The following is a 26067-nucleotide window of genomic DNA, read 5'->3' as shown; positions in this document are numbered from 1 at the left end:
AATTGGTCAAAAACTTACGGCAGAGTCCAGACTGTTATCTGATGGAAGTTTACGGAGGGGATATATTTTATGGTTTTCCATCTGACATCACGTGGCATTCTTGATGCACATGCACATAGCTGCATGTCATGGAAGTAAGCGAAACGTATTAGCGTGTCATGGGAGTAACAAGTTAAGACTTGCAACATTTTTCCATTCATATCATGGCGCCACAAGGCATATCTCAGATCCAGCCGTCCATCGACCGAGTTTGACCTAGAAAACAAAAAGTCAGCAGAAAAATGTACTATTGAGAACAAAAATAAAAATATAAGAGAATTCTGAAAATTTTGCATGACCTATTGAGAAAAAGATTAGGATTTTTTTTATTTTTTTTAGGTCCAATCGAAAAAAAAAGAGTAAAAATATCAGAAAACACAAAGGAAGGGCTCTTGAGAATAGGCATACATAAAAAAGAAAATCTAAGTGAGTTATTTTTCTTCGATAAAAAAAATTAATGGTAGCCTTTTTCTTCATGTGAGTTTTTTTTTTTATTGTTCAGATTTGGGGATGTTAGATTGAAAAATTAAAATATCCTATGCACATATTTTACTGAAAATATGTTTATTTTAGTTTTATATGTTGCTATTGACTATTTTTATCTTTGTCATTCTCTTTTTGCTATGTATCACGCAGGAGAGGTATAGGTATGATGTGGCCACGTTTATGTTGTGTGGATTGCTCGTAAAAAATAGGTAGAGAAGGTTGGAAAGGGTACATTTAATTCATTTCATTAATTAAATCAGCTCGAAAAACTCAATTCATTACTTAACCTTTTTTTATTGTGAGGGTATTAATTAGTGTATGCATCACTTATTACGACTACTGCATAAACATCAAAATGAATAATAACCGATGATTCAAACTTAAACAAAAGGAGTTTTCTTTATGCATGCATGGATATTAAAATCGGAGAGACTTTGTTGAGTACCTCATCACACATTGGGACAAAATATTTTGGCGATGACAAGGATGAATCAAATCAGATTACGCTCCTCGTTTATAGTATAACGAGATACGATGTGATTCTTTGATGTTATATTAGTTTCTTTTATCATTATCATTTCATCTAAGAGGTTAACTAATAATATTACTGTCATTAAATGGAATTACAAGATTTTACTTTCACCATATCAAATAAATGCATATACTATAAATACACATTTATAAACATTTCTATTTTATGGACGAGATGCAGCAAACATTACATATATTTCTCAACGTGACAGGATGAAACTATGCCATTTTCTTACAATCCATTTTGAATTAAATCATTAAATTTCATGCCCAACCGTGAATGATTAGCGTGATTGACAGCCATGTTAAATAGCCTTACTCATGTAGCAGTAGACACGTCAGCATCAATTGATCCGGTCCATTCTCTGCCCTTCTTCGCTGACCTTCGATCGGGTTGGGTCATCGTCGAATGGTGCATCCGAAGTGGACCTAAATCCGATTTAGATCCTTGTTCACTGATGGCAGAAATGTCTTAGGATCGAAGGACACTTTAGTAAACTAAACCCAAAAACTCACCATTTTGCTTCGTTCTCTCCCAAAAACGGCCAGCTCACGACCATTTTGCCCCGTTCGTCGCTCTCCTTATTCGACCTGACATTGCAATTGCTAGTTGTTCAGTTTATAATTCATGAAATCTAATTTTAATTAAAAATAATAATTATTATCATTTATAAATTTATAAACATAAAAATTTATACAATCATAAAATCAACTATTTATCGTAAGTTCGTATTATCAAAAAATTAAACTTAACATTCTATAATCTCAAATATGAGAGATCTTTTAAACGTTTACAAGAGATATCAATTTAGATTTATCGATAATATTTTATTATATATAAAATATACTTAACAATAATATATCAATCCATAAAAACTTGCCCAAAATCTAAATAATTTTACATTACCTCAACCCAATTTTAATATTTTAGTAAGTAACAAGCTAATCTGAAAATTTTATATAATAAGAGGGTGAGCAACTCAACAAGTAACTAACATATCCACGATGAAAAATCCTAGATCATATGGTCTTAATATTAAGGTACAAGGTAGGGCTATAAGAATTCATAGATATTATTTTATTATAATTATACTTTGTTTATAATATTAAAGTAAAAAGCAATTAGGAATATATTAATAACGTAAAAAATTTAGGCACATATCAATAGCGTATGAAATCTTTAGAAGCATATCAATGACATATGAAATATTTAGGCACATATCAATGAAGTAAAAAATATCTACGAGCATATAAACGACGTATGAAATATTTAGGTGTATATCAATAGTGTAAAAAATATTTAAGTGTATATCAAGAGAACAAATAAAAAACGTAAGCTCAAGTATCATATATGTTGTTGCATTCATTACATTCTTATCTAAAGAGCACATAGGAACACATAAGTAATACTTCGGATAAGAGGTCAAAAATATAAAGGGTGAAGTAAGATCATAACATAATATGATCTATTCAATTCTGCATGCCCATTAACATAAGTCTCCCATGTTTGAAAGCTCCATCTAGTCATGTTTGGATGAAGTCATAAGGGGCCAACAAGAACCTCATAAGCTCTAAACATAACTCTCTTTTTTATTTCTAACAAAAGTTTATATTATCTCATAAATATCATAGTATAAAAGCACATTATGAGCAAGAAATTTAGCATGTATAAGAAGTATATGAAACAATAAAAATAAACTTTTGTTAGAAATTATTATTTCTATTTTGTTGAATCTATATGATTAATTGAATCAGATGTTTGGGTAGATATTTTTATTTTAAATCTTTTAAATAAGGTATGAAAAGAAAGATCTATGAGTTTAATTTTCAGTTTTGTATAATTAAAATTTCTAACAAAAAGTTACAAGTAGTTTAGTATAAAAATGTTAGAAATTATCATTTATATTTTATAGAATCTATGGGGTTAATAAAAATAAATATTTGGGTATATATTTGTACTCTAAATCTTTTAAATAAGGTACTTAAAGAAAGATATATGAGTTTAGTTTTTAAAGAATCAAGGTTTTTTCAATTTAGTTAAAAAAGTTATAGATCAAATAAGACAAATAGGTCATAAATATCAAAAATTTTATATTCATAACTTTTTATCTAAACGAGATTGATATCATGTATGAAACCCCTCAAATTACTCATAATTAAGATGAAAATAGAGATTAAAATTGCTAAAAGAAGAGGTTAGAATACTTCCTTTAAAGGATTTGAACCCAACAAAGAGGGATTGTCCCAAAAATCCTAAACCAAATCACTTCCTATTCTTTTTTCTTCTTCTCCCTTCTCCCTCTCTTCTCCACCAAACACTACCTCCTTTAGTTCCTTCAAGCTCAAGGCAAGAGGGGGCGGAGAAACCCCTTTTTATTTTTTTTTATATTTTATAGTTTAATCCTTGTGATTATCTATATTTACAAATAGATCATCAGATTTATAAATAGGTCATTCTAAACAATTCAAAATAGGTCATTATATTATAAACATATCCTTAAAAATTAAAAATAATTTTAAAATAAAAAATATTATACTCTCCTCCCCCTTGATTGATGAAAAGATTAGGATAAGCTTTATTCATTTTCTCCTCCAGCTCCTAAGTAGATTTATTAATAGAATAATACCGCTAAATCATTTTAACTAGAGGAATGATTTAGAGGTATTATTTCTTAGAATATTTTCTTTCTTATTAATGATCTGAGTGAGCTCTTTGACATAAGATAAGTCTTTGTCGATCATAATTGGCTTATACTTAATGATATGAGAAGGATCCGATATATACTTTCTAAGTATTGAAATATAAAATATAATATGGATATAACATAAAGATGGTGGCAAGACAATTCTACAAACAACAGAACTAATACTCTCAATGACTTCAAAAAGTTCAATAAACCTCGAGCTTAATTTTCCTTTCTTCTAAAAAGTTCAAAAGGGGAGACTTTCAAGAATACAAAATTCGATACTTGAAACTCGATATCTTCTTCTGTTGTCCATATAGCTCTTTTTATGACTCTAACTAGTCTTTAATCTTTCTCTTATAATTTAAATTTTTTTAATAGTCTCTTGTGCTTTGTCAAGTGTTAACAATTCTCTATTGCCAACCTCTTCCCAACATATAGGTGTTCTAGACTTTTACCTATATAAAGTTACATAAGGAGCCATTTGAATGCTTGAATAATAATTATTACTATAAGCATATTTAATAAAAGAAATATCTTTATCTCATTCACCTTATCAATCCATAACATAGGCTCTAAGCAAATCCTCAAATATTTGAGTTATTCTTTCTGATTGACCATCGGTTTGAGAGTGATACAATGTGCTAAATTTAACTTTAGGACTCATATATTCCTATAATCTTCTCTATAATCTTGAAACAAAACTGGAGTCTCTATCAGAGATGAAATACTATACAGTCTTATTATTTCATTAATATATAAATCTATAAGCCTATCAAGAGAATAAGTCATATTGATAGATAAGAAATGTATAGATTTGGTTAACCTATCATTGATGACCCAAATAGCATCATGCTTTCTTGATGTTCTATGTAGACTTGAAACAAAGTCCATAGTAACACATTCTCATTTTTATTCAAGAATATCTAAAGGTTGCAACAACCTTTGAAGTCTTTAATGTTCTACTTTGATTTACTAACAAGTCATATACTTTGAAACATAATTTGTAATTTCTATTTTCATGCCTTCTCACCAATAATGACTTTTGAGATCTTTATATTTCTTAGTGCGACTAGAATATATGGTGTACTCAGAATTATAACCTCATTCCAAGATTTGTTTCTTGATATTTGGATCATTAGGAATGATACTCTATTCCTAAATCTCAATAGGTCATCTTTTGAAACTCAAAACTCTTGCTTTAATCTCTTTTCTACTTCATTCCTCAAGAAGGCTAAATGTGGATTTCATAGTTGTTATTCTTTAATTTATCGAATGAAATTATATTGAACCTGGATAGGGGCCATCAATATCATTGAGTCTCACACTATCCTCATAACATTCAAGTCATAATTTTCTTTTAATAACTTTCATTGCTTCACCACCAGACCAGTTATAAGACTTGTAGGTTTTCTACTAAGTGCATCAGTTACCACATTGGCTTTATATTGATGATAACAGTTGGTGCAATCATAATCCTTTAGAAGTTTTATCTATCTTCACTATCTCATATTTAACTCTTTCTAGATAAAAATATACTTTAAACTCTTATGATTAGTAAATATTTTAAATATTCTCTAAGTAATATCTTCAAATCTTTAGAGCAAAAATAATTACTACTAATTCTAATCATGAATTAAATAATTCTATTTATAACTTTTCAATTGTTTGGAAGTATAAACAATTACTTTCTCATCTTGCATCAAAACATAACCAATGCGTTTTCTCGAAACATCTGTATAAACTACAAATTCCTCATTATGATTCAAAATAGTAAGAATAAAGGCACTAGTCAATCTTCTTTTGACTCTTGAAAACTTTACTCATAATCATCATCCTATTCAAATTTCATATTTTTTTTAGATTAGTTTGGTGAGAGAACTAGTAATTTGAGAGAATCCTTTTACAAATCTCTTGTACTAACTTGTCATGCCAAGAAACTTCTAAATTTTGGTATATTCATTGATATTTCCTATTTAACTACCATTTCTATTTTCTTTGGATCAACAAGATGCCCTTTCCTAAAATCATATGGTCTAAGAAAGTAACTTCATTCAACTAAAAATCATATTTGTTGAACTTTGCATATAACTTCTTTTCTCTTAGCATGGATAATACATTTCTCAAGTGTTCTTCATGCTCATCGCTACTCCTCAAATACACTATTGTATCATTAATGAATATAATTATTCAGTCAAACAAGAATGGCTGAAATATCCTATTAATTAGATCCATAGCTACAAGGGCATTAGTCAAGCCAAAAGGTATTACTAAAAATTTATAGACCACATCAAATTCTATAAGTTGTTTTTGGGATATCCTCCTTCTTAATCTTCAATTAACAATAACCAAACCTGAAATCAATCTTAGAAAAGACCCATGCATCTAGCAATTGATCAAAAAAATTATTAATTTTAGGTAGAGGTTACTTATTTTTTATGGTCACCTGATTCAATTATCTATAATTGATACAAAGCCTCAATGTTCCATCATTCTTATTAACTAACAACATTAGAGCACCCCATGGTGAGATGTTGGGCCAAATGAAACCCTTATCTAATAATTATTGTAGTTGTTTCTTGAATTCTACTAATTCGAGTGATGCTATTCTATAAGGAGGTTTAGATATTTAGGTTATCTCGAGAATCAAATCAATAGTAAATTTATTTTCTTTATTTGCATGTAATTCGGGCACATCATCTAAAAATACATCAGGGAACTCTCTGACCATTGAAATTTTATTTAAATTAATTTCTTATTTAGAATACTCGTTTACATATATAAGATAACAAAAATAGCCCTTCTCGATGATCGTTAAATCCTATAATTTGATGATGAAATCAATTGATGAGTTTATGGACTAATATAAGTTTGGGATAAGTGACGTAAGAGAAATTTTGATCATGGACTTGAACCATCAAAATACAAATTGTTGAAGTAAGAGAATCGGATGTTGGGCTAGAAAGCATCATGTCAGAGATTGGATGTTGAGCAGGAGGATTGGTTGATGTGTTGGACGATGGACCTCTTGCCATAAGTTTAGGCATCGGGCCGAAAGAATCAAGTATTGTACCAAGAAGATTAAATATTGTAGGAGGTCAATATGCTAATAGATTGGGCAATACACCGAGAAAAATGATGACATGTTAAAGGTTAAAATGAAGTGTCTAATGAACAGATGACATGCCAAACAACATACTGAAGGCTTCATAATTATAATTAGAGTGATTAAGTCTTAATCGAAGTCATTTCGAGTCTAATTGAGTTAATTTTGGGCTGTAACCATGTCAACTTAATTAGAAGCCCATTAGGCCTGCATTAGAGCCGAATTGGGCCTATTAAAAAGTTAATTTGATGACTTGAGGTTGGCCCAATCGGTGGTATCATTAGGCCTAGGTGGTGGTATCACTTGAGAGCCGGAAAGCACAAGTTATGCTTTTCTAGAAGTTCCAATGATAGTATCGCCTAGGGCGATGGTGGTACTACCCAAGCCGACAGTGGTACCACTAGAGCCTAGATTCCTAGGCTCTGTTTGGTGGTAGTACTGTCTAGTGCTGATGGTAGTACCGTTAGTACCTCGAAAATTCGAGGATTTGAATTATTCACTTCATTTTTAAAGTCATTTGGGATTTATAAATACCCACTCATGCTTGCTTGATGAAGTAAAAATTCTTAAGTATAAAGTGTTGTAAACTCTCTTGAAAAGTGTTTGAGTTTCTTCCTTCTTGAGTGTAGAAGTTATACTAAAGAGGTGTGAGGTCTTCTGTAAAAGAGAGGTGTAAATGTTCTCTTCTAAGCTTGTGAAAAGGAGAATGGTTGTAACTATAGGGAAATATTAGGGTGACATCACATGTACAGTAGAAGAACAAAAACAAAAATCCCAGATTTTCATAGAAAAATAGTCTCTTATCGTCATGCGAAGATTGATGTGCAAAAGCTGCAAAATCGAAAACTACGCATATAAAAAAGATATGTTACCTAGGAAGATCGTATATCCTTGAAATTCTACAGATCTATGGGAGAAGATGAATGAGGTCAAGTGTCCTCTTCTCTAGCAATGATCCACACGACAAGGGTTACGAATATGCTTATTAAATCACTGTCCAAATCCCCACATGTCCCAAATATGGGCTATTGGCTAAGGAGGAGAAGGGGAGAGGAGAATAGGAGGTGGTAGCTAAAAAGGCATGACTTATGACCCTTTGGTTCTCTCCTATTTATAGAAGCTCATTTTCAACTTAACCCTAATGGATCTTACCTTATTAGGTATTGGATCTCTATTTAACTACCTAAATCTCTACCTAATAATCTCTCATTGGCTCTTATTGGATCTCATCTATAAGATCAAATAACTCATCCATAAGATCAAATAATTTAGGAGCTTATTAGATATCCAATAAAATAGGGGCTTTAACGGATATCTCATATTCGAATCTCTACTCATCGCAACACCTACCATATGTGTGTGACCCTATAGGCCCAATATCGAGCTAGCCATGAGTTATATATGTCAAAACTCCTTCTAGCTCAATGAATTATTATCTCCATAATAATTCACTCAACTCATTGACTATGGATCTATTGGGCCACTACGCCGCAGTCCCTAGACGATATAGGGGAATCCAATCCTTTGGACTTATCTATCCTAAGTTACCATATACCTATAATCTCTCATCCATCTAATACCCTAGAGACCGTATACCGGGCATGATGCTGTCAAGCCCATATGGTTTCTACTCGAGTCTCGCTCTAATATGATTCTCTTAGAGAACTCTTTCTTTTTTAATCTGAATGACAATGGCCAAAGATTTGCCTTAGCAAGAATATATAAAATATTCCTCTTATGACACCTAGAGTGGATGATCCTCTATCGATACTCAATAGCCCTCATAAGGTTGACTACCACTCCCGATGACCGGTTGTGCTAGATATAGAACTTCCAAGTCTATAAGTTTGATATCAAAGAGTGGAGTACTCATATAGGACATCTTTGGTGTCTCAAGTCTAAGAACTATATATATACCACTAGGACGACAAAATCGCTGTTTGACAATGAGTTATCATTAATCATCTAGCATTCCGTGAGTGAATTATTTAGTAAACTCATTCTCTAATAAGCACTTATGTGGTATCCCTATTATGCCCATATGTGCAACTATGAGACTAATCGCCTCCATCATATGGATAGGTATTCATCATACTAGTCTATCTAGTCATTTCGATGTCCCTCTCAATTTACCTATGACAGAGATTATTTAGAGTATATATTTAAAGGTGAATCAGTCTCATTATTGTGATCTCATCATAATCCGATTCTCATTGCACATATCCATCAATATCACAATGCATGCAATAGGCAATATAAGGTGAGAAAAATATCAAATACATAATAAGAAAAAAGAGTGTGTATCATGTCACACGTGCCATCACTCACGTGATTGGCTTGTATGACACCTATGACTGGCAATCTCCCACTTGACCTAAAGTCAATCACCTATGTGTTTGATCCCCATCCGACTCCTATAACACTCAAAGATAATATGAGACAATAGTTTCGTTAGTGGATGATCCTCTCATGACACCTAGAGTGGATGATCCTCTATTGATACTCAATAGCCCTCATAAGGTTGACTACCACTTCCGATGACCGGTTGTGCTAGATATAGAACTTCCAAGTCTATAAGTTTGATATCAAAGAGTGGAGTACTCATATAGGACAACTTTGGTGTCTCAAGTCTAAGAACTATATATATACCACTAGGACGACAAAATCGTTGTTTGACAATGAGTTATCATTAATCATCTAGCATTCCATGAGTGAATCATTTAGTAAACTCATTCTCTAATAAGCACTTATGTGGTATCCCTATTATGTCCATAGGTGCAACTATGAGACTAATCGCCTCCATCATATGGATGAGTATTCATCATACTAGTCTATCTAGTCATTTCGATGTCCCTCTCGAGTTACCTATGACAGAGATTATTTAGAGTATATATTTAAAGGTGAATCAGTCTTATTATTGTGATCTCATCATAATCCGATTCTCATTGCACATATCCATCAATATCACAATGTATGCAATAGGCAATATAAGGTGAGAAAAATATCAAATACATAATAAGAAAAAAGAGTGTGTATCATGTCACACGTGCCATCACTCACGTGATTGGCTTGTATGACACCTATGACTAGCAATCTCCCACTTGACCTAAAGTCAATCGCCTATGTGTTTGATCCCCATCCAACTCCTATAACACTCAAAGATAATATGAGACAATAGTTTTGTCAGTGGATCTACAATGTTATCTTCGGATGTAACTCTTTCCACTGCTATATCTCCTCGAGCCATGATCTCTCTAATAAGCTGGAACCACCTTAAAACACTTCTGATAAGACCTAGGTTCCCTTGTTAAGCAATCGCTCCGTTGTTATTATAATATAAGGGAACCAACTCCTCGTTACTTGCATGACTACCAAATTTGTGATAAACTTTTTCATCCAGATTCCCCCCTTTACTGCCTCTACCACAATAGTGTATTTCATCTCTATGGTTGAATTAGTAGTAGTATCTTACTTGAAACTCTTCTCCATTTAGGGTGAACACATACCCTAAATTAAACTTACTATTATCGACATCGGATTAGAAAGTGGAGTCCGTGTAGCCCTCAACCCTAAGGCCACTTCCTTCATATACCAGTAAAAGATCCTTAGTCCTTTTCAAGTACTTAAGGATATACTTTACTTATTTCCAATGCTCTAAGCCTAGATCTATCTGATACCTGGTCGTTACACTCAAAGCATATGCTATATCAGGCCTGGTATATAGCATAACATACATGATAGACCCTATCGCTAAGGTATAGGGTATCATATCAATGTTTACCATTTTTTCAAAAGTTTTTTGGGGACATACTTGTTGAATCTCGGATTTTGATGATGAAATCAATTAATGCAATTATGATCTAATATGGGTTTGAGTGATGTAGGACTAACCTCGATCAAGGAAAGACAATTCAATTAAAGTAGGAAGAATTGAACGTTGGGCCGAAGGAATGGTCAACATGCTGGAAGGACTTTGCGTCATGAGTTCGGGTATCGGACCAAAGGATCAGATATTGCGTCAAGGATATTGAAAGTTGCGAAAGGTCAATATGTCGGTTGGTCAATACGTCAAAGGATCGAACGAAGCATCAGATGAACCAATGATATGCTGGACAATTTAGGATTCATACTTATAATCGTATGTATTTAGATCAAGTTAGTTTAGGTCTAATTGAGTCAGTTTTAAGGTGAAACAATATTAATTCAATTATGGGTCTTGGACCAGGTTGTTTATATATTTATCATGCAAGTACTGTATTGTCGTATAGAAGTCTCATCCCATAGATCCTTATTACTTTTATTATTATTATTATTATTTTATAATTCTATTCATTTCAATAGAGCAACTTCAAACTTTTATAAAAGCCATTACTATTGAAATGTATCCTCCACCTATTAGCATACAACAACAATAACAAAATTAAAAGTATAAATTATTTAAAATCGACTACATGAATCTTATCATTGAGATCTATAAAACTTATATATCTAGTTAAATTTTTATTTATAATATTTATTAAGTTATTGTTAAAATTTTCTTTATCTCTCTTCAGACTATTAACATTAATCTAATTATAGCATCCATAAATCTCCTACGCTAGCATGCTTTCAGTTTATTTTTTTCTCTAATTTAGTAGAGACTTTGTGGTGTACTAGATTAAGTGAGAAGGATAAGGACAAATATCATGTTTATTGAAGCAAGAAATGAAGCTTGGTGGTCTACGCTTAACTGTAACTATGAGTTTTACTTGTCTTCTATTGCTCGCTCCCTAACCAGAGATTTATATTATCCAAGTAACCTATCTCACTTAAATATTTAGTTTTCTTTTAGTTGTAAGTAAAAAAACAAAAAAAAGGTAACAAAAGTATATCATGTGATGCATTAAACAATTTGACATCATGTTTTTCTTCTCCTCGAATAACCTTTTCTTCTACATGAACAAAAGTTGTGTCCGAGGTAACCCGCAAGGTTTCAGGGAGATCTTCACCAGGTATGAGTTGAATGAAAATAGAGTTCGCTGCTAGAGACATTTAGGTAATGGTTACTGTATAGTCTTTGTTTCTCAAGCATCCTACTTTCAATCCATGATAGTTCTTTGAACGGTAAAAGGATGTTCATTGCTGGTTGGATCAGAGAAAGGATTTGTGTTCATCATTCCAGTAATGTAAAATTTTAAATTATTGGATGCATCCATTTTGCAATTTTTGGTGGATTCAAGGAAACTATTGGCTAATTTTCATTTAGTCACTTTGCATTTGTGCTCAAGCATATCATTCTTTTTCTTTAAAAAAAAAAAAACTCTCATTCTCTGCTTGCTTAATTCAAGCTTCTGACTATGCATTGATCATCTTAAATGCAGGTATTGGTTTCAAACTCCTTATCTTAACAACGCAGTGGGCTTTACCTCCTCCAAAGGTAATTCTTGAGGCCTCTAAGAGTAGTTATGATGACAGGATATATTAGTAGGATGAGAACACAGTTCAGAGGAACTTATTAGTAGGATAGTCCTTCGACAACTTTCTTGAACCCTTGAGAACAACAGGGGTTGGCAATTCTTGTACAGATTAACAAGAAGCAATGTGTACGGGGATGTTGTGCACTCGATCGTTGTAGAACTTGGTGTTTCATCGTCTCAAACGTGTCAATGCATCATTGTACAGGTTCAATTTTGTCTTCGCTTTATATCTTTCGTGGAAGTGGATGAACGATGCTGTTGATAGTGGCAGAATTGGGAAGTTCGTGTCGATGTGTGGTCGCCACCTGCTTCTTCGATTTAGGACTTGGAGCTTTTGATGTCGGCGTCGCTGTCGGCAGCTTCTTCCTTTTATGGCCTTGGAAGAGGAAGAATCCTTCTACATGGGCTCTCCAAGTCGTCCTGCTGCCTCTCCATGTCCCACCTCAAGCAGCACCTCGCACGGATCATCGTCGCCGGAGCCTCCGGGCACCCGTCCGCCCTCGCCTCCCTCCTCTCCTTCGCGGCCACGTCCCCCCACGGCGACCTCCGCTTCGCCTCCCTCCTCTTCGCCCACGCCCCCATCCCCGCCCGCTTCGCCTACAACTGCATGCTGCGGGGCCTCGTCGGCGCGCGCCTCCCCGGCGGCGCCCTCCTCTTGTATCTCCAGATGAACCGTGGTTGCGTGGCCCCCGACCGCTTCACCTTCCCCTCCGTCCTGAAGGCCTGCTCGCTTCTCCCCGCCGCCGCCGCCGGCGAATCTGTTCACGCGAGAATCTTCCGCCTCGGTTTCTCTTTGGACGCCTACGTCCGGAGCGGCTTGGTCAGAATGTACTCCGAGTTCGACCAAGTCGCTGCCGCTCGACGGCTGTTCGATGAAATCCCGGATAGAGATGTCGTTTTGTGGAACTCGATGATCGGAGGGTACGTCAAGTGCGGGGATATCGCGTACGCTCGCCGACTGTTCGAAGAGATGAAACATAGAAATGTTGGGACGTATAATGCACTCCTGGGGGGCTATGCAAAGTTTGGTTTCATGGATAGCGCTTCTAGGCTTTTTGACGAAATGCCTGAGAGGGATGTTGTCTCGTGGAACACGATGATTGGAGGTCATGCTAGGTCGGGAGCCATTAAGGTTGTGCGAGACCTGCTCGCCCGGGCGCCACAGAAGAATGCCACTACGTGGAGTGCCGCGATATCGGGGTTGGCGCAGTGTGGCAGGTTCAAGGATGCACTTGATCTGTTCAAGGACATGTTGGTCGAGGTGCCACGGCCTAACCAGTCTGCTTTGGTCAGCGTGCTTTCATCTTGTGCCCATCTGGGCACTCTTGAACAGGGCATATGGATTCACAGGTACATCACCAGGCAAGAGATCGAGGTGGACGATTTTCTCGGCTCGTCGCTCATGGACATGTATGCCAAATGTGGGATGCTACAAGGCACCAAGCTGGTGTTTGACAGATTGGAGAAGAGACATGTTTGCTCTTGGACCTCGATGATCTATGGATTTGCCATGCACGGGCGTTCCCCAGAGGCATTGGAAACTTTCAGAGAGATGGAAAGATTAAGGATTAAACCCAGTGATGTTACAATCATAGCTGTATTATGTGCTTGCTCTCATGCAGGATTAGTAGAGCAGGGACTTAACATATTTAGTCGGATGCATCATGACTATGGAATAACACCAAAGATTGAGCATTATACTTGTATGGTTGGTATTCTCGGTAGGGGGAATTTGATAGAGGAAGCCCTGGAGGTCATCAAATCCATGCCAATGGAACCCGACGAGTTTGTATGGGGAGCATTGCTTGGTGGGCTCAGGGCAAACAGCCAAGACCAGTTGGGCAATGAAGAAGAGTTGTCATCAAAGATGGTTGATTTAAAGCCAAAATCCAGTGGAGCTTACGTTCTTGTTGCAAACATGTTTGCGTCGATCGACCGGTGGGATGATGCCACAAGGATGAGGAGAATGATGGTGGGACTCGGTGTGAAGAAGAACCCTGGATTCAGTCTGATTGAGGTCAATGGATGTTGTTCATGAGTTTTTAGCTAGTGGTGCGGGAGGTTAAACAAGAAATCAGATCAATTGGAGGATAAGCTCATCAAGAGAATAGAAGTGTCCTAGTTGCCTGTGATTGCAGCTTGTGATCTCTTCATGTACTCCTTTGCAAGCCTCATCAAGGTTACCTGCCACCAGAGGTTCTTCTTTGTCTGCCATCTTCAGCAGATTTCACAGCAGACATAGTCACATTTCCATGATCGGAAATCTTAGCTGATGAATTCTCGGACAATGCTTTTGCCAGCAGCTTTTGCAAAGGCATCCATCTTGGTCAGGTTTGAAGTAATATCAGTTGATGCAACAGGCTTGGCAGCAGCTTGAGGTATGGCGCTTGACTTCTAAGTTCTTTCTTGTCGCTGATGCATGAGAATTGCAAATAAGCACAACTATCACTGATCTTCTACCTTGTAAAGCAAATGCAAGGAAATGAAGACATTGTGTGTTACAGAGAGTTTTATGTGTTCCTCAGAATGGATTTTCCCATAAAAGCTAGCATTATTGTTCACTGCATATCGTCATTCAAAAAATGGAAGGGAGAAGAATAACATAGATGAGAAGAAGTGCCTTTTCTTTTGTTCAGAAAACCAATCAAGGTGCCTCTAAGTGGTTTAGTTAGATATCACAAGTCAAACCTTTTGAGTCAAATAATTATTTTTATCCATCTTTTCTGAGATTTTTGTCATGAATTAAGATCCGGAGGGGCATAAGAGAGCCATCCAGAGATGAAAAGCAGGGAGAAGAGGAAAATGTGAGGTACAGGGAGGTAAGGAAACAAACAAAAGAAAGAGAAGACAAGTTGGAAAAGAGAAGAAAAACCAGAAGAAAGAAAAAATAATTAGTTGTCATCCGACAAAGAGTATCTGAATCTTTCTGTTCCATCGGCCTTTCAGAGTTCACCTCAGATCTGAAATCTGTCTTCCAATGCTTCTGATACTTTCTCTACATTGAAATTGATAGTAAATATTTCTGGAATAAGTGAAAAATAAGACATCTATGTTTCAGCCAAGGTTTGTCATACCGAAGCGTACCGCCCGTACCCGCCCGTACCAGGCGGTATGTACCGGTCCAACAGGTTATCGGTACGCGGACCGCTCGGTACCGCTACAGTGCTACAGTATTATACTGTAGCACTGCTACAGTGGAAAAGTATAAAATTGTTCGGTACATCAGGGTGTACCACTCGGTATGCCCTGATGTATCACCCGGTACACCGGTACCGTATCGTACCGAGCCCGGGTCGAAACGCCGGTACGGTACGATACGGCGATCCTTTGTTTGAGCTTGTTCATTTTTGTTTCTACCTAGTGCTTCAAATGAGTTTTACTCTTTAAAAATTAATCCATGGAGTTCATCAGTATTCTAAGCTGAATGTATTGGAGCTTTAATTATCTTAAAATTTCCTTTTAATTAGACTTTTGCAAGGGAAACTCAATGATCCCAATGAGAAGTTCACATACACGCTTAAAAAAAGAACTTGGGATCTCAAACTTGTGTTCTTTTTATGAACATTCAATGTTTAATTTGACAAACTGCTAGATACAACTCAAACCACAGATCATTGATTGGAGGACCTGAAGCATATATTTTAGATAAAAGGACCCCATTTGAAAATAAATTGCACAACAATAACTTATTTATGTAAAACAAGAAAGCTTCTTTTCATAAAATCTGTCTCCAGCATCTTGATAGACACAACCCTTATTGAGTGTGTGTGTGTGTGTGTGTGTATGACTTATACCTTTTTCTTCTTTGTTGCTTTTAATAAATAGTTTGTTGTGTTGTTGAATTGGATTCTACTGTATTTGGTTTGAGATTTTGGAAGGTTAAGTTACTGGCATTCGTTCAACTTGCCAAATGCTTCAAGGTTAGGACAGTTCGATTAATTTGACAAAGAAATTTAACTTTGATAATATAGGATGAATAACCCACATAAATGGTGGACTAATATATACCTCTTTTGTGTATTTTGCTAACTTGGATCATTGTGAATTCAAATCAAACATACCCTATATTTTTCTTTATGATTTTGATGAAATATCGTGATGAATTCTTCTGATTTCTTACTGTCTAAAATGCAATGTATGAACTTATTCAAAAGGAGAAAAAATTGCATAGACATAAGACAAATACATAATGACATTATAAGGCTCGATGAAACAGAAAATTGATATTTTACTTTTAAGCATTTTAATAGAGTATTTATTTCTTGATTTAAACAACTAGCCAATGATGCAGCAAGAACATAAACGATAATCAATACAAATTATCCTTTGCACTTCATGATGACAATATTTAACGAAACAAAGATATCACCGTTGCTCCAGTTGTTATCCACTGTATCAAAATATGTGGAAAATGAAGAGTACAACATGAGCTCATGAAGTGGTGTCATGATGAATAAATGAGCAATCTCACTGAAATCAGAGTGTTGTCATATTTCAGACATTGATGGAAAAGTAGACCCTGAGATCACCTCATGAGATATTGCTTGAGTTAAACATCGAATTTTCAGCCATTAATGGCCCTTCAATATATCTTTCTTCAACTGGAGCTGAATAGTTGTTGGTTTCTTCCATTTCAGTTGCAGCTAATGAAGCATGACCTTCATTTATGATGTGTTGGTTGTTCCTGATATGTTTTCTTTTCTTTGGCAGCCTTCTAATCTTGTGTTCCAATAGTTCTTTATAGCTAGGTGAGTTCTTCCAGGCAGCATAGAAGCAATCACAGACCAACTTATTCAACATCCAGTGGAAAAAGGATGGATTAACAAATAACCACTAGCTTTGCTGAATTTTTTATTGTAGATTTATTATATCATTTTTTATATTTATACATTGAATTTAGATTTCATTTGCAGACTAAATGCAGCATATAGTTGTTAGACTTGTTTGAAACTATTTTAGAGTAAGTATGCTTTAAGTTTTATGCAAATTACCAACTCCCAATGTTGTTGTGGAGAGTGTATTATCTTATCCTCTTCTTCAGTAAAGTTTCCATGTTTTAGACCTGGTTGTAGATAATTTAGCCAGCATGAACAACAGCTTCTACCACATCTTTGAAGACCTACCGCAATTGAAACAGGTTGAGTCATGAAAATTTGTACTAGGTGAAATCACACGTGTAGTCATAGAAGCTAAATGACATGTATGTTTGTTGAAAGTTTAATGATCACATAATGTTCAACTTTTTCCAACTAAATAATAATATCTATGAAGACAATAAAACAATTTCTTTCTTTGGTGGTTGTATGACATGGTCAGTGTAGATATGTTGATATAGAATGTATATTAGGATAAATAATTTAATTGTAAGATCATAAAATTAATTAAGTTATAATTTATTACTGAACAATTAATGGATTAAGTAGTCCTCATTGAAGTAAAATGGACTATATAAAATATTGCACAAAGATGAACATATTTTCATCGAATTATAACCGTCAATAGCTCAACTTGCTTTATGTTGATCTAAAAGACAAAGCAATCTTTGTGTTCATGTGGAAAACAAAAGGTGATGATGGACTGCAAAAATGGCTCTCAATAAGTATTTAAACATAAGATTTACTTTTTGCATGTTAATAATCATAAATTAAATAGTTTCAGTACTGTAATCAAGTCACGAAGAGCCCTTTATCAGCAATTTACTAATCATTGAATAATGTATGTAGTAATATATATTGTTAGCAGGGCACTAATTAGTTATGTTGTTTGCAGTAACATATATTCAAGATAAGCAGATTGACCTGCATTCTTGCTCAAGTCTTTCCAGCTACTACCAGCACCATGTTCTCTAATGTAGGTTCCGAGGATCATGTTCTCTGGAGTCTTTCATCTTAAGTTTTCATGAATAATGGGCAGTGATTTAAAAAGCGTTAGGCGTCAAAAAGGTACCAAGGTCCAAAAACGTTCGAAGCGTTAGGCGCTCGCCCGAGCGAAACGAGACGCTAAAATATAAAAATATATAATATAATTAATAAATATAATTATTTAAAATTTTAAATAAAAATATACTATTAAATTAAGAAAATCTAAGATACAAAATCACAATATCACATTAACAAAAAATTTCAAATAAATAAAAATTAATAGTATTAAAATCAAAATAATATATTATTAATCTATTAACAGTATTGAAAATTAATCATTTCAAATAAACTTAATAATATTAATAGTATACGGTATACGTATATTGTTAAAAGGAAGTGTAAAGGGGTGCTGAGCCTGCTGATTGAGAAAAGAGGAAACGGTAGTGACGAGCGGCAGCAGCGGCGACAATCGCGAGCAACGGGAGCGGGAGGCACGAGCAGTGACAGCAGCAGCGTTTGCGAGCAGCGACAGCGGTGAGTAGCGGCAGCGAGAGTAGGAGCGGGAGCGAGAGCGACGAGCAACGGGAAGCGCGAGCGGCGATAACGGCAGCGTTTGCGAGCAACGATAGTAGCGAGCAGCGGCAGTGGGAGCAAGAGCGAGAGCGGCGACAACAGCAGCGACAACGGTGAGCAGCGGGATTGGGATCGGTAGCGGCGAGGGTTAGGGTTAGGGTTCGATTGTCACTTATATCAGTTTTAGTTGGTTCGATTGAACCAACTAACCATCATAGACCGAACCAGGATCGAACCAGATCTAAAATCCTGGTTCGATCACCTTGGTTAACCTAGGCGCTCGCTCGAAACGCCCAGCACCTAGGCTCGGGCCAGCACCCAGGTGGCATCTGTTTGAAACACACCGTCTGAGAGATTAGCGAGGCGAGGAGCGCCTAGGCGAGCGCCCGAGCACCTTTTTAGATCTCTGATAATGGGTAGCTTTAAGTGGTAATGTTGTTCTGTGTAAGACTAAATGGGGCTTTAATCTTTACTCACTACTAGTTTGGTATTTTGTTTGCATTTGCTTTGTCTTTGGAATCATTTCTTTTGCTTAAGTTTCTCATCTTAAGAAGAACAGTACTCTCATCCGCCATGTTTCGGAAACTCAACTTGTGTTATGAGCCATCAATCCACTGTGCCTTTTTGATTGTATAACCAACAAGATCAGTTGGGTTTCTAATTTATTAGACTAAATATATAGGTTTTACAGTCTCTTCTTGTGTTTACATGTAACTTATGTATTTGAAAATGTGAAATGTTAAACCATGCATATGGATTAGCATTAAATTATCGTATTCTGGTTAGTTTTGTAGAAAAATTCATGCTAAGAAAACAATAAACAGTTTATTTATCCATGTGAAGTTCCTAAATGTGTGGCTGCAATTATGAGCCTTATTCTGTTGCCGTTTCTGCTGTTATGAACAATAAAATGTAACTGTTCTTTGGCCAGCTTTCTTCTTCTTTTACTTTTTCTCCTAAAGGTTTATAAGTTTAAGTTTTGGAGCCAAATATTATTTCTTTTGGAAATTATGGTATATTTATTAGTTTTAACATTGCCATCCTCGCTTGTTTAAGATCATAAAGCTTCTTTTTAGTTGAATAAGTCTTGCGTCCTACGTCTAAATTAATTTATTTTTTGGTCTCGAAAGTTATGTGGTCGGTGCCCCCTTCTAGAAAAGCATCTATTTTTTTGTGTTTAAAAAATCTCATCCATTAATTTGTTGTTTTCTATATATTCGAATATATATCATAACATTTCATATTCAATAGAAGCACTACATGAATAAAACAGTCCTCCACCTATTTATATTTTTAATACGTATTTCGAGAAAAATATTTGAGTGAATATATTGTTGTGGAATACTATACGTATTTGATAAATAATAGATAAAAATTATATTTTAAATATGTGTTGACATAGGTCTTGTTTGTTAAAATTATATTTCAAAAGTTTATTGAATATTATGTGATAAATTTATACTTTTAATATTTTAAATATTTATATAAAAGTATATTTATATTTATATTTAAATAAATAAAATAAATGAATTCATGTAATATTTTATTAAAAAAAGTTTCATATGGTCTAGATATATAATAAATAAAAAATATAATCATATAAATAAATATAAAATATTTTAAAAAAAATAAATAAATAAAATTTTATTTTATAAAAAACATAAATCATGTTAGTTTCCTATTAAATCATATTGGCAATCTTATGATTTTAAATAATATTATAGGATGTTTTAAAGATTTTAAAAATTATATTAACATCTCGTAAATATTGAAAAACTAATGTTATCCTAAGGTAGCATTAGTATTTGAGTATTTGTAATGCAACATTTAGGTCAAATATGATTTAAAAAAAATCAAATATCAATTTATATTTAAAATATACATTGGACATTCAATGTACACTTCAAATATGTTTCCAAATGCATTCTTGATCATGCAAGAAAATTTATAAAGATAGGGTTGGCCAGTGTGGAAGAGAGGGATAGCAATTTGAATGAGAAGTTTCTCTTTTTTAAATTTTGTTGCCGACATTAAAAATTGCTATAAAAATTAGGTCCTCATATAATATTTTATGCGTCATCATACCTGATTTTATGGTAATCTAAAGATGCCAAGGAATATATTGTCTTAAAAAGCTGCTAGGAATAATATCCCTTGATTTGTTGCTGTAATAAGACTATGAATGATGTATATTCTTTAATCTTCGGTTTTGCTATTTCCAACTAGTAATTTGCTGTAGTTTTAAGGGACAAATTGTTGCAGATTTCTCCCAACATATGATAGCATTAAAAAAAAAAAAGGAAATATCACTGAAATAAGTTTTAGGTAGTTAGCTCAAAAGGTTTTCTTTGGTACGTTTGATGTTACCTGTTTAAAATATTTAATCAATCAAGTTGATTGAAATTAATGTCATGGTTAACATGATGCGTTACCATGCTTTTTCCTTTTTCGAAAGATTGAGCCCATCATCTTTTTTTCTGTAACCATTGTAAAAGATGTGTTATGATCTCAAACATCCTATCAAACTGAATTGATCTTTTTTTCAAAAAATATTCTTTTCGATCAATTAATTTGCACACTCATAGTCATGAATTTGCACAGCCATATTCCACTTCTTGATGATCAAATTGTCTGCAGATCTTCACAATACACACTCTTCATCATGCATACCACAACCAGTTGTCACGTGGATGGAGGAGCTCTTCAAGAGAGGAAATGGCGACTAGCACTCTACTCCACACTGCTTGAGAACTGGCCCCTGCTGCTTGGGCAAAAAGGGATCGATCCTGACCCACACCAGCGAGAAGATGGACGCAAGCAGAATCGACCAGAGGACGACGATGGTGGGAGTTCTGTTCTGCCTCCCCATCAATCCCTTGAGGAAGGGATACAGGTGGACGATGACCCAGAAGGAGAAGAAGAGCTTCCCGAACAGAGGCCCCCACGAGCCGTAGCCATTGTTGATGGCGTCGGACACGCCGGCCACGACCCCCACCATGTTGAGGATGATCAGGGTGGTTGGGGGGATGAGGAGGGTGGTCCACTTGAAGAGGTAGAGCTCCCCGAACTCGGAGTCGTCGGCGGCCTTGGCCGTGACGGTGAAGTTGGTGTCGACGCCTCCCAGCACCTTGAGGAGACCCTGGAAGACCGCAAAGAGGTGCGCCGACACGCCACCGATGACCCAGAACTGCTCGTTGCGCCACCAGTCCTGGATGCTCACGCCGCTCCACCGCAGCTCGAGGATCCCGGTGGCGATGATGGACAGGAAGAGACCGAGGAACCATAGGCTCGCTATGTTGTCGATCTGTTCACAGAGTGGCAGTTAATTCAGTTGGGCGCCGCGCCCCCTTCATCATCGTGGAGTGAGCTCAGAATCAATCTTACCGTGGGGATGATGAACTTCCCGGTGAGGAGGCAGATGGCCGGAATGGTGCAGTAAGCGAGGAGGGGGATGGATGTGAATGGGTAGACGATGGTGTTGGTGTATGCGAATCTCTCCAACCATTTCAGGTTGCCGCCATAGCCGTACCAGAGAGGGCAGTGGCGGCTCATGAAGATCTCCACCGAACCCAAAGCCCAACGCAGCACCTGGTGCAGCCGGTCAGAGAGGTTGATCGGAGCAGAACCCTTGAATGCCGGTCGGTCGGGGATGCAGTACACCGACTTCCACCCTCGGCAATGCATCTTGAAGCCGGTCAATATGTCCTCCGTCACTGACCCATAGATCCACCCAATCTACAATGAAAGAATCAGTTGGCGACATCAGCACCAGTGGTCTAGTGGTAGAATAGTACCCTGCCACGGTACAGACCCGGGTTCGATTCCCGGCTGGTGCATAATATTTATTTTTCATTTTTGCTTGAATTACCTCTTTGCCCCACTCGGTCTTCTCTTCGTAGCCACAGCTGATGACGTGGATGGCCTCCTTGATGAGGGCCGCAGAGTTGGAGCCCTGTGGCAGTCCGCCTTCCTCCATGAGGGTGGAGGCGATGAAGACCGGCGACTGGCCGAAGCGCTTCTCGAAGTTCTTCTGCGACATGAGCGACGACTTCTCCAGCTCATCGTAGCCCTCCAAGCCCTCCTCTATGTCCTCCAGGTCGAACCCTCTCTTGGTGTACCCCTTCTTGCTCACCACAATAGCCTTACTGCTCCTCTTGTGCAGGCCCAGGAAGGCCTTCTTCTCGCCCTTCTTGGCGTTGGATTTCCTGCGGCCGCAGCAGCAGCAACAGAACCACGACGGCCAGCAGTCGCAAGTCATCTTCGGCCTCTTCTCCGATTTCGGTGGGTCGTAGCCATACAATGCTTCTCGGTTGAAGACACAACCGGTTCCCACGTACACGGGGCCTTGGATGCCATCCAGCCCTTTCATGTTGATCTACACCAGATTACATAATTCTGCTGATTACTTCGATATAATGCCATGAACAATGTCTGGTATTTCAGGACCAGAACTGATCTTACATCGAAGAAGACGACGTTGCGATTGGCGTATCGATCATGGCGATCAATCCCGTCGAACCTCTGAGGGAACTGGACATAGCACAGCTTTTTCCCCAGCTGAGGGTCCATCAGAAAACACATGGCCTCCCTGACGGCCTTGCTGTTGTTGATGTAGTGATCACAATCCAGATTCAATATGAATGGCGCATTGGTGAGCACAGCCGAGACCCGAACCTAGTCAATTAAGGAACAGTGGATCACGGTAAATATTTACAGCGGGCATATTAGAATGTTTCGTACAGCATATTAGCTCACCAGTGCATTCATTGCTCCGGCTTTCTTATGGTGTTGGTAGCCGGGTCGCTTCTCACGCGAGACATACACGAGTCGAGGGAGTTCCTTACCTTCTACGTCAAGTGCACCTGCGCTGCCCAAGTATACCTGCATGAATCAACCATCATATCAGGTGATGTTCACAGTAGGGTACTAACTTCACATTTGATGCTAAAGATTATTGATGGACAGGTAACATAAGGTCGAAGAAACAACAAAGACGACACCTGAATCATGCCAGGATGATCCCTCGTGTTGTTTCCAGGCCAAGGTGTGCCATCCTGCATCACCCACCCTTCCTCAGGTTTCTTCTGAGCCTTCGCCACTAGTGCATTAATCCTCACCTTGAACTCCTCGTACTCTCTCTGTTATTTCAACTCGGTCAGATGACATGCATAAGATCATGAGGAACCAAATTGATGAAGCTGTATCCTACCTTCATGGCCCTTCTCTCCTTGACGAAGGTGGGCTGCACCTTGTCCTTCAAATAATCTATCTTCTGCGAGAAGTAGAATTCGGGCGCTCGAGGCTCGATGCTGTGCTTCTTGCAGAACGGCACCCACCGCCTGGCGAACTCCGCGGTCTCCGACATGGTGTCGAAGGTCAGCATCGACGCGCCGTCGTCGGACACGTAGCAGCTGACCTTGTCGACCGGGTAGTCGACGGAGAGGATGGAGAGGACGGTGTTGGCGGTGATGATGGGCGGCTCCTTGAGCGGGTCGACGGTGCTGACGAAGAAGTCCACTGGAGCGAGGCGGTTCGGCTCCCCCTCGCGCTCGAACCGCATGGCGAGGCGGTCCAGGTACGTCTCGCGGGTGATGGGGAACCATTTGGGGAACTGGTCCAGGATCCACGAGAGGGCGAACCAGATCTCGCAGATGACCGAGGTGAGCCACAGCGCGTACGCGTCGGTCGCGGGGGTCGTGATTCGGAAGCGGAAGAAGAAGACCAGGATAGCGAGGCGGAGGACGATCACGATGCGGTAAGGGCTGATCCTGCTCGAGGGAATCGGCACCTTCCGCCACAGGGGCTGTCGAGCCTCCGCCATGCTGAGGAGCAAAAGCATTTCAACAAACACCATCGATGAGCACAAAGGTACCGAACATTTAGAACATCTTACAGCATATCGTCTTCGTAGTTGTCTTCATCATTTCCTCCATCGTCTTTGTTGATCTGACCTTTTCTTTCCTTCCATTTCTCCACTCTGTCCTTCCATTCTATATTCCCCTCCATGTCTCTCTCCATCTCTAATTCCTTACCAACAACTAAAAATTACAAGTAGAGAAAACATAGGAAATTAACATAAATCCAGACAAATAAAACACTATGGATCGGTATAGCTGCACCACTCACTACTGCCTGCAAAGGATGACAAGGTACGCCCACTTGGCCGCCATGGTTGCACCCGTTCTCCATTCTCCTGCTCCAAAGCATGGCTTGGATTGTCATCGACGTGAACTGAAACGAACAAGGTACAGAGTAGTCATTTGGGCTAGTTACCGAGTTAGCGTCAAAGCGTTGGTGGTCGTCAGGGGACTTCTTGGGACTCTTAATTTGGAACTCTTCCTCGAAATCGTCCATCTCTACCCCGTCATCGTCGTCTCCTTCAACCCTCGGACATCCTGATTACTTTGACGTTTTAGTTAGTCGTCCTCAATCCTGGGAAGAACGAGAGGACTAGATAGATGGGATACCTTTGTGGCGCTTGTAACGGGTGTTGCACTGCGGACAGGCCTGGTTTCCCTCTCGTCGCTCGTACTCGTAACAGGGCTGGCAAACAGGGAATCCACACTCGAGGCATGCGGCGAACGGGTCGCCATTGTCCCTGAGCCCGATCTCGTCGCCGCAGACACGGCACAGTCTGGTGTTTGCTCTGCTTTTCTGCACCTTGGGCTGTCGCCCAACGCTGAGAACATGAAGCGCATGAAACCCTTTATGGAGAGGAAGAAGATGAACAAACCTCTTGATGGTTATGCATGACATGCAACTCGTTGCGCCAGTGCGAGCCAGCGACGAGCCTGGTGGCAGATTCAGAATCCATGGGAAGGAAGAAGGACGCCTCGTTGGAGAGATGGAGAAGGGTGAGAGAGATTTTATGGATGCTGAGACGTAGGAGAGTGTTGCATCCTTCACCAACTGTGAGGTAGGGCGTCGTGGTTTTGATTAGAAGAGAAGTTAGATCTTGTGGAAGGTGTGGCTGGCTCGCTTACAACCTAAGTTCCTGCTCTGAACTTACACCAGCAAAGTTGCAGTAGATTTAAAGCAAACGACCTACCAAAACCCCCACAGAATTTCTCTAGAATGTCAATTACGTTCAATATGATAGAGATGTACCAGCAGCAAACCTAACAGTAGCAGATGTGCGAGCGCGCGCGCACACACCAATTGCATCTTGAGGAGCTTCAATCCTCAGAGTAATAGTTGTGGTGCGACAAAACCTGAAATTAAAATGCCGTCAAGAATGCATCCATTTGTGTCATAATCTCATTGTGTTGCTCCATAAGCTCTTTCTCAAACTCAACTGACGAATGTGAGGATTCACACTTCATTGCTTTCTG

General features: G+C 37.8%; 2 protein-coding genes and 1 non-coding gene across 4 annotated transcripts; 2 read left to right on the top strand and 1 right to left on the bottom strand.

The window, feature by feature from the left end:
• The first annotated feature begins 12351 nt into the window (after positions 1-12351).
• LOC135673818 (pentatricopeptide repeat-containing protein At2g22410, mitochondrial-like) lies at positions 12352-17325 on the top strand. The gene is made up of 2 exons (XM_065183151.1): positions 12352-14680; positions 17013-17325. The coding sequence occupies exon 1, from the start codon at positions 12640-12642 to the stop codon at positions 14338-14340; it is 1701 nt and encodes a 566-aa protein (XP_065039223.1). The 5' UTR covers positions 12352-12639; the 3' UTR covers positions 14341-14680; positions 17013-17325.
• Positions 17326-21322: 3997 nt separating this feature from the next.
• LOC135673817 (cellulose synthase A catalytic subunit 7 [UDP-forming]-like) lies at positions 21323-25628 on the bottom strand. Of its 2 annotated transcripts, none has more exons than XM_065183150.1 (12): positions 25470-25609; positions 25204-25390; positions 25010-25131; positions 24863-24929; positions 24630-24774; positions 23946-24558; positions 23737-23874; positions 23492-23617; positions 23198-23410; positions 22605-23111; positions 22121-22471; positions 21323-22040 (listed from the first exon to the last, which is right to left on the bottom strand). In XM_065183150.1, exons 1-12 carry the CDS (start codon positions 25548-25550, stop codon positions 21459-21461), a joined length of 3132 nt encoding a protein of 1043 aa, XP_065039222.1. In that variant the 5' UTR covers positions 25551-25609; the 3' UTR covers positions 21323-21458. The 2 variants fall into 2 exon arrangements, with proteins under 2 accessions (XP_065039222.1, XP_065039220.1); XM_065183148.1 differs by having other exon boundaries at positions 21324-22040; positions 25204-25402; positions 25470-25628.
• Positions 22502-22572, top strand: TRNAG-GCC (transfer RNA glycine (anticodon GCC)). The gene has a single exon. It is a non-coding gene; the product is annotated as a tRNA-Gly (tRNA).
• Positions 25629-26067: the final 439 nt, after the last annotated feature.

The sequence above is a fragment of the Musa acuminata genome, chromosome BXJ1-5 (genome assembly GCF_036884655.1).
Source record: "Musa acuminata AAA Group cultivar baxijiao chromosome BXJ1-5, Cavendish_Baxijiao_AAA, whole genome shotgun sequence".
NCBI classification, from domain to species: Eukaryota; Viridiplantae; Streptophyta; class Magnoliopsida; order Zingiberales; family Musaceae; genus Musa; species Musa acuminata.
This window is presented reverse-complemented; position numbering and strand designations above follow the sequence as displayed.

Bases quoted from the DNA above. Each gene is read 5' to 3' on its own strand.
- LOC135673818 (XM_065183151.1), top strand. From the start codon at position 12,640: ATGTCGGCGTCGCTGTCGGCAGCTTCTTCCTTTTATGGCCTTGGAAGA.
- LOC135673817 (XM_065183148.1), bottom strand. From the start codon at position 25,550: ATGGATTCTGAATCTGCCACCAGGCTCGTCGCTGGCTCGCACTGGCGC. The intron at 24,930-25,009 runs GTAACTAGCCCA...GCTTTGGAGCAG, and splicing joins AACGCTTTGACGCTAACTCG to GAGAATGGAGAACGGGTGCA. The intron at 22,041-22,120 runs GTAAGATTGATT...CTCTGTGAACAG, and splicing joins GGAAGTTCATCATCCCCACG to ATCGACAACATAGCGAGCCT.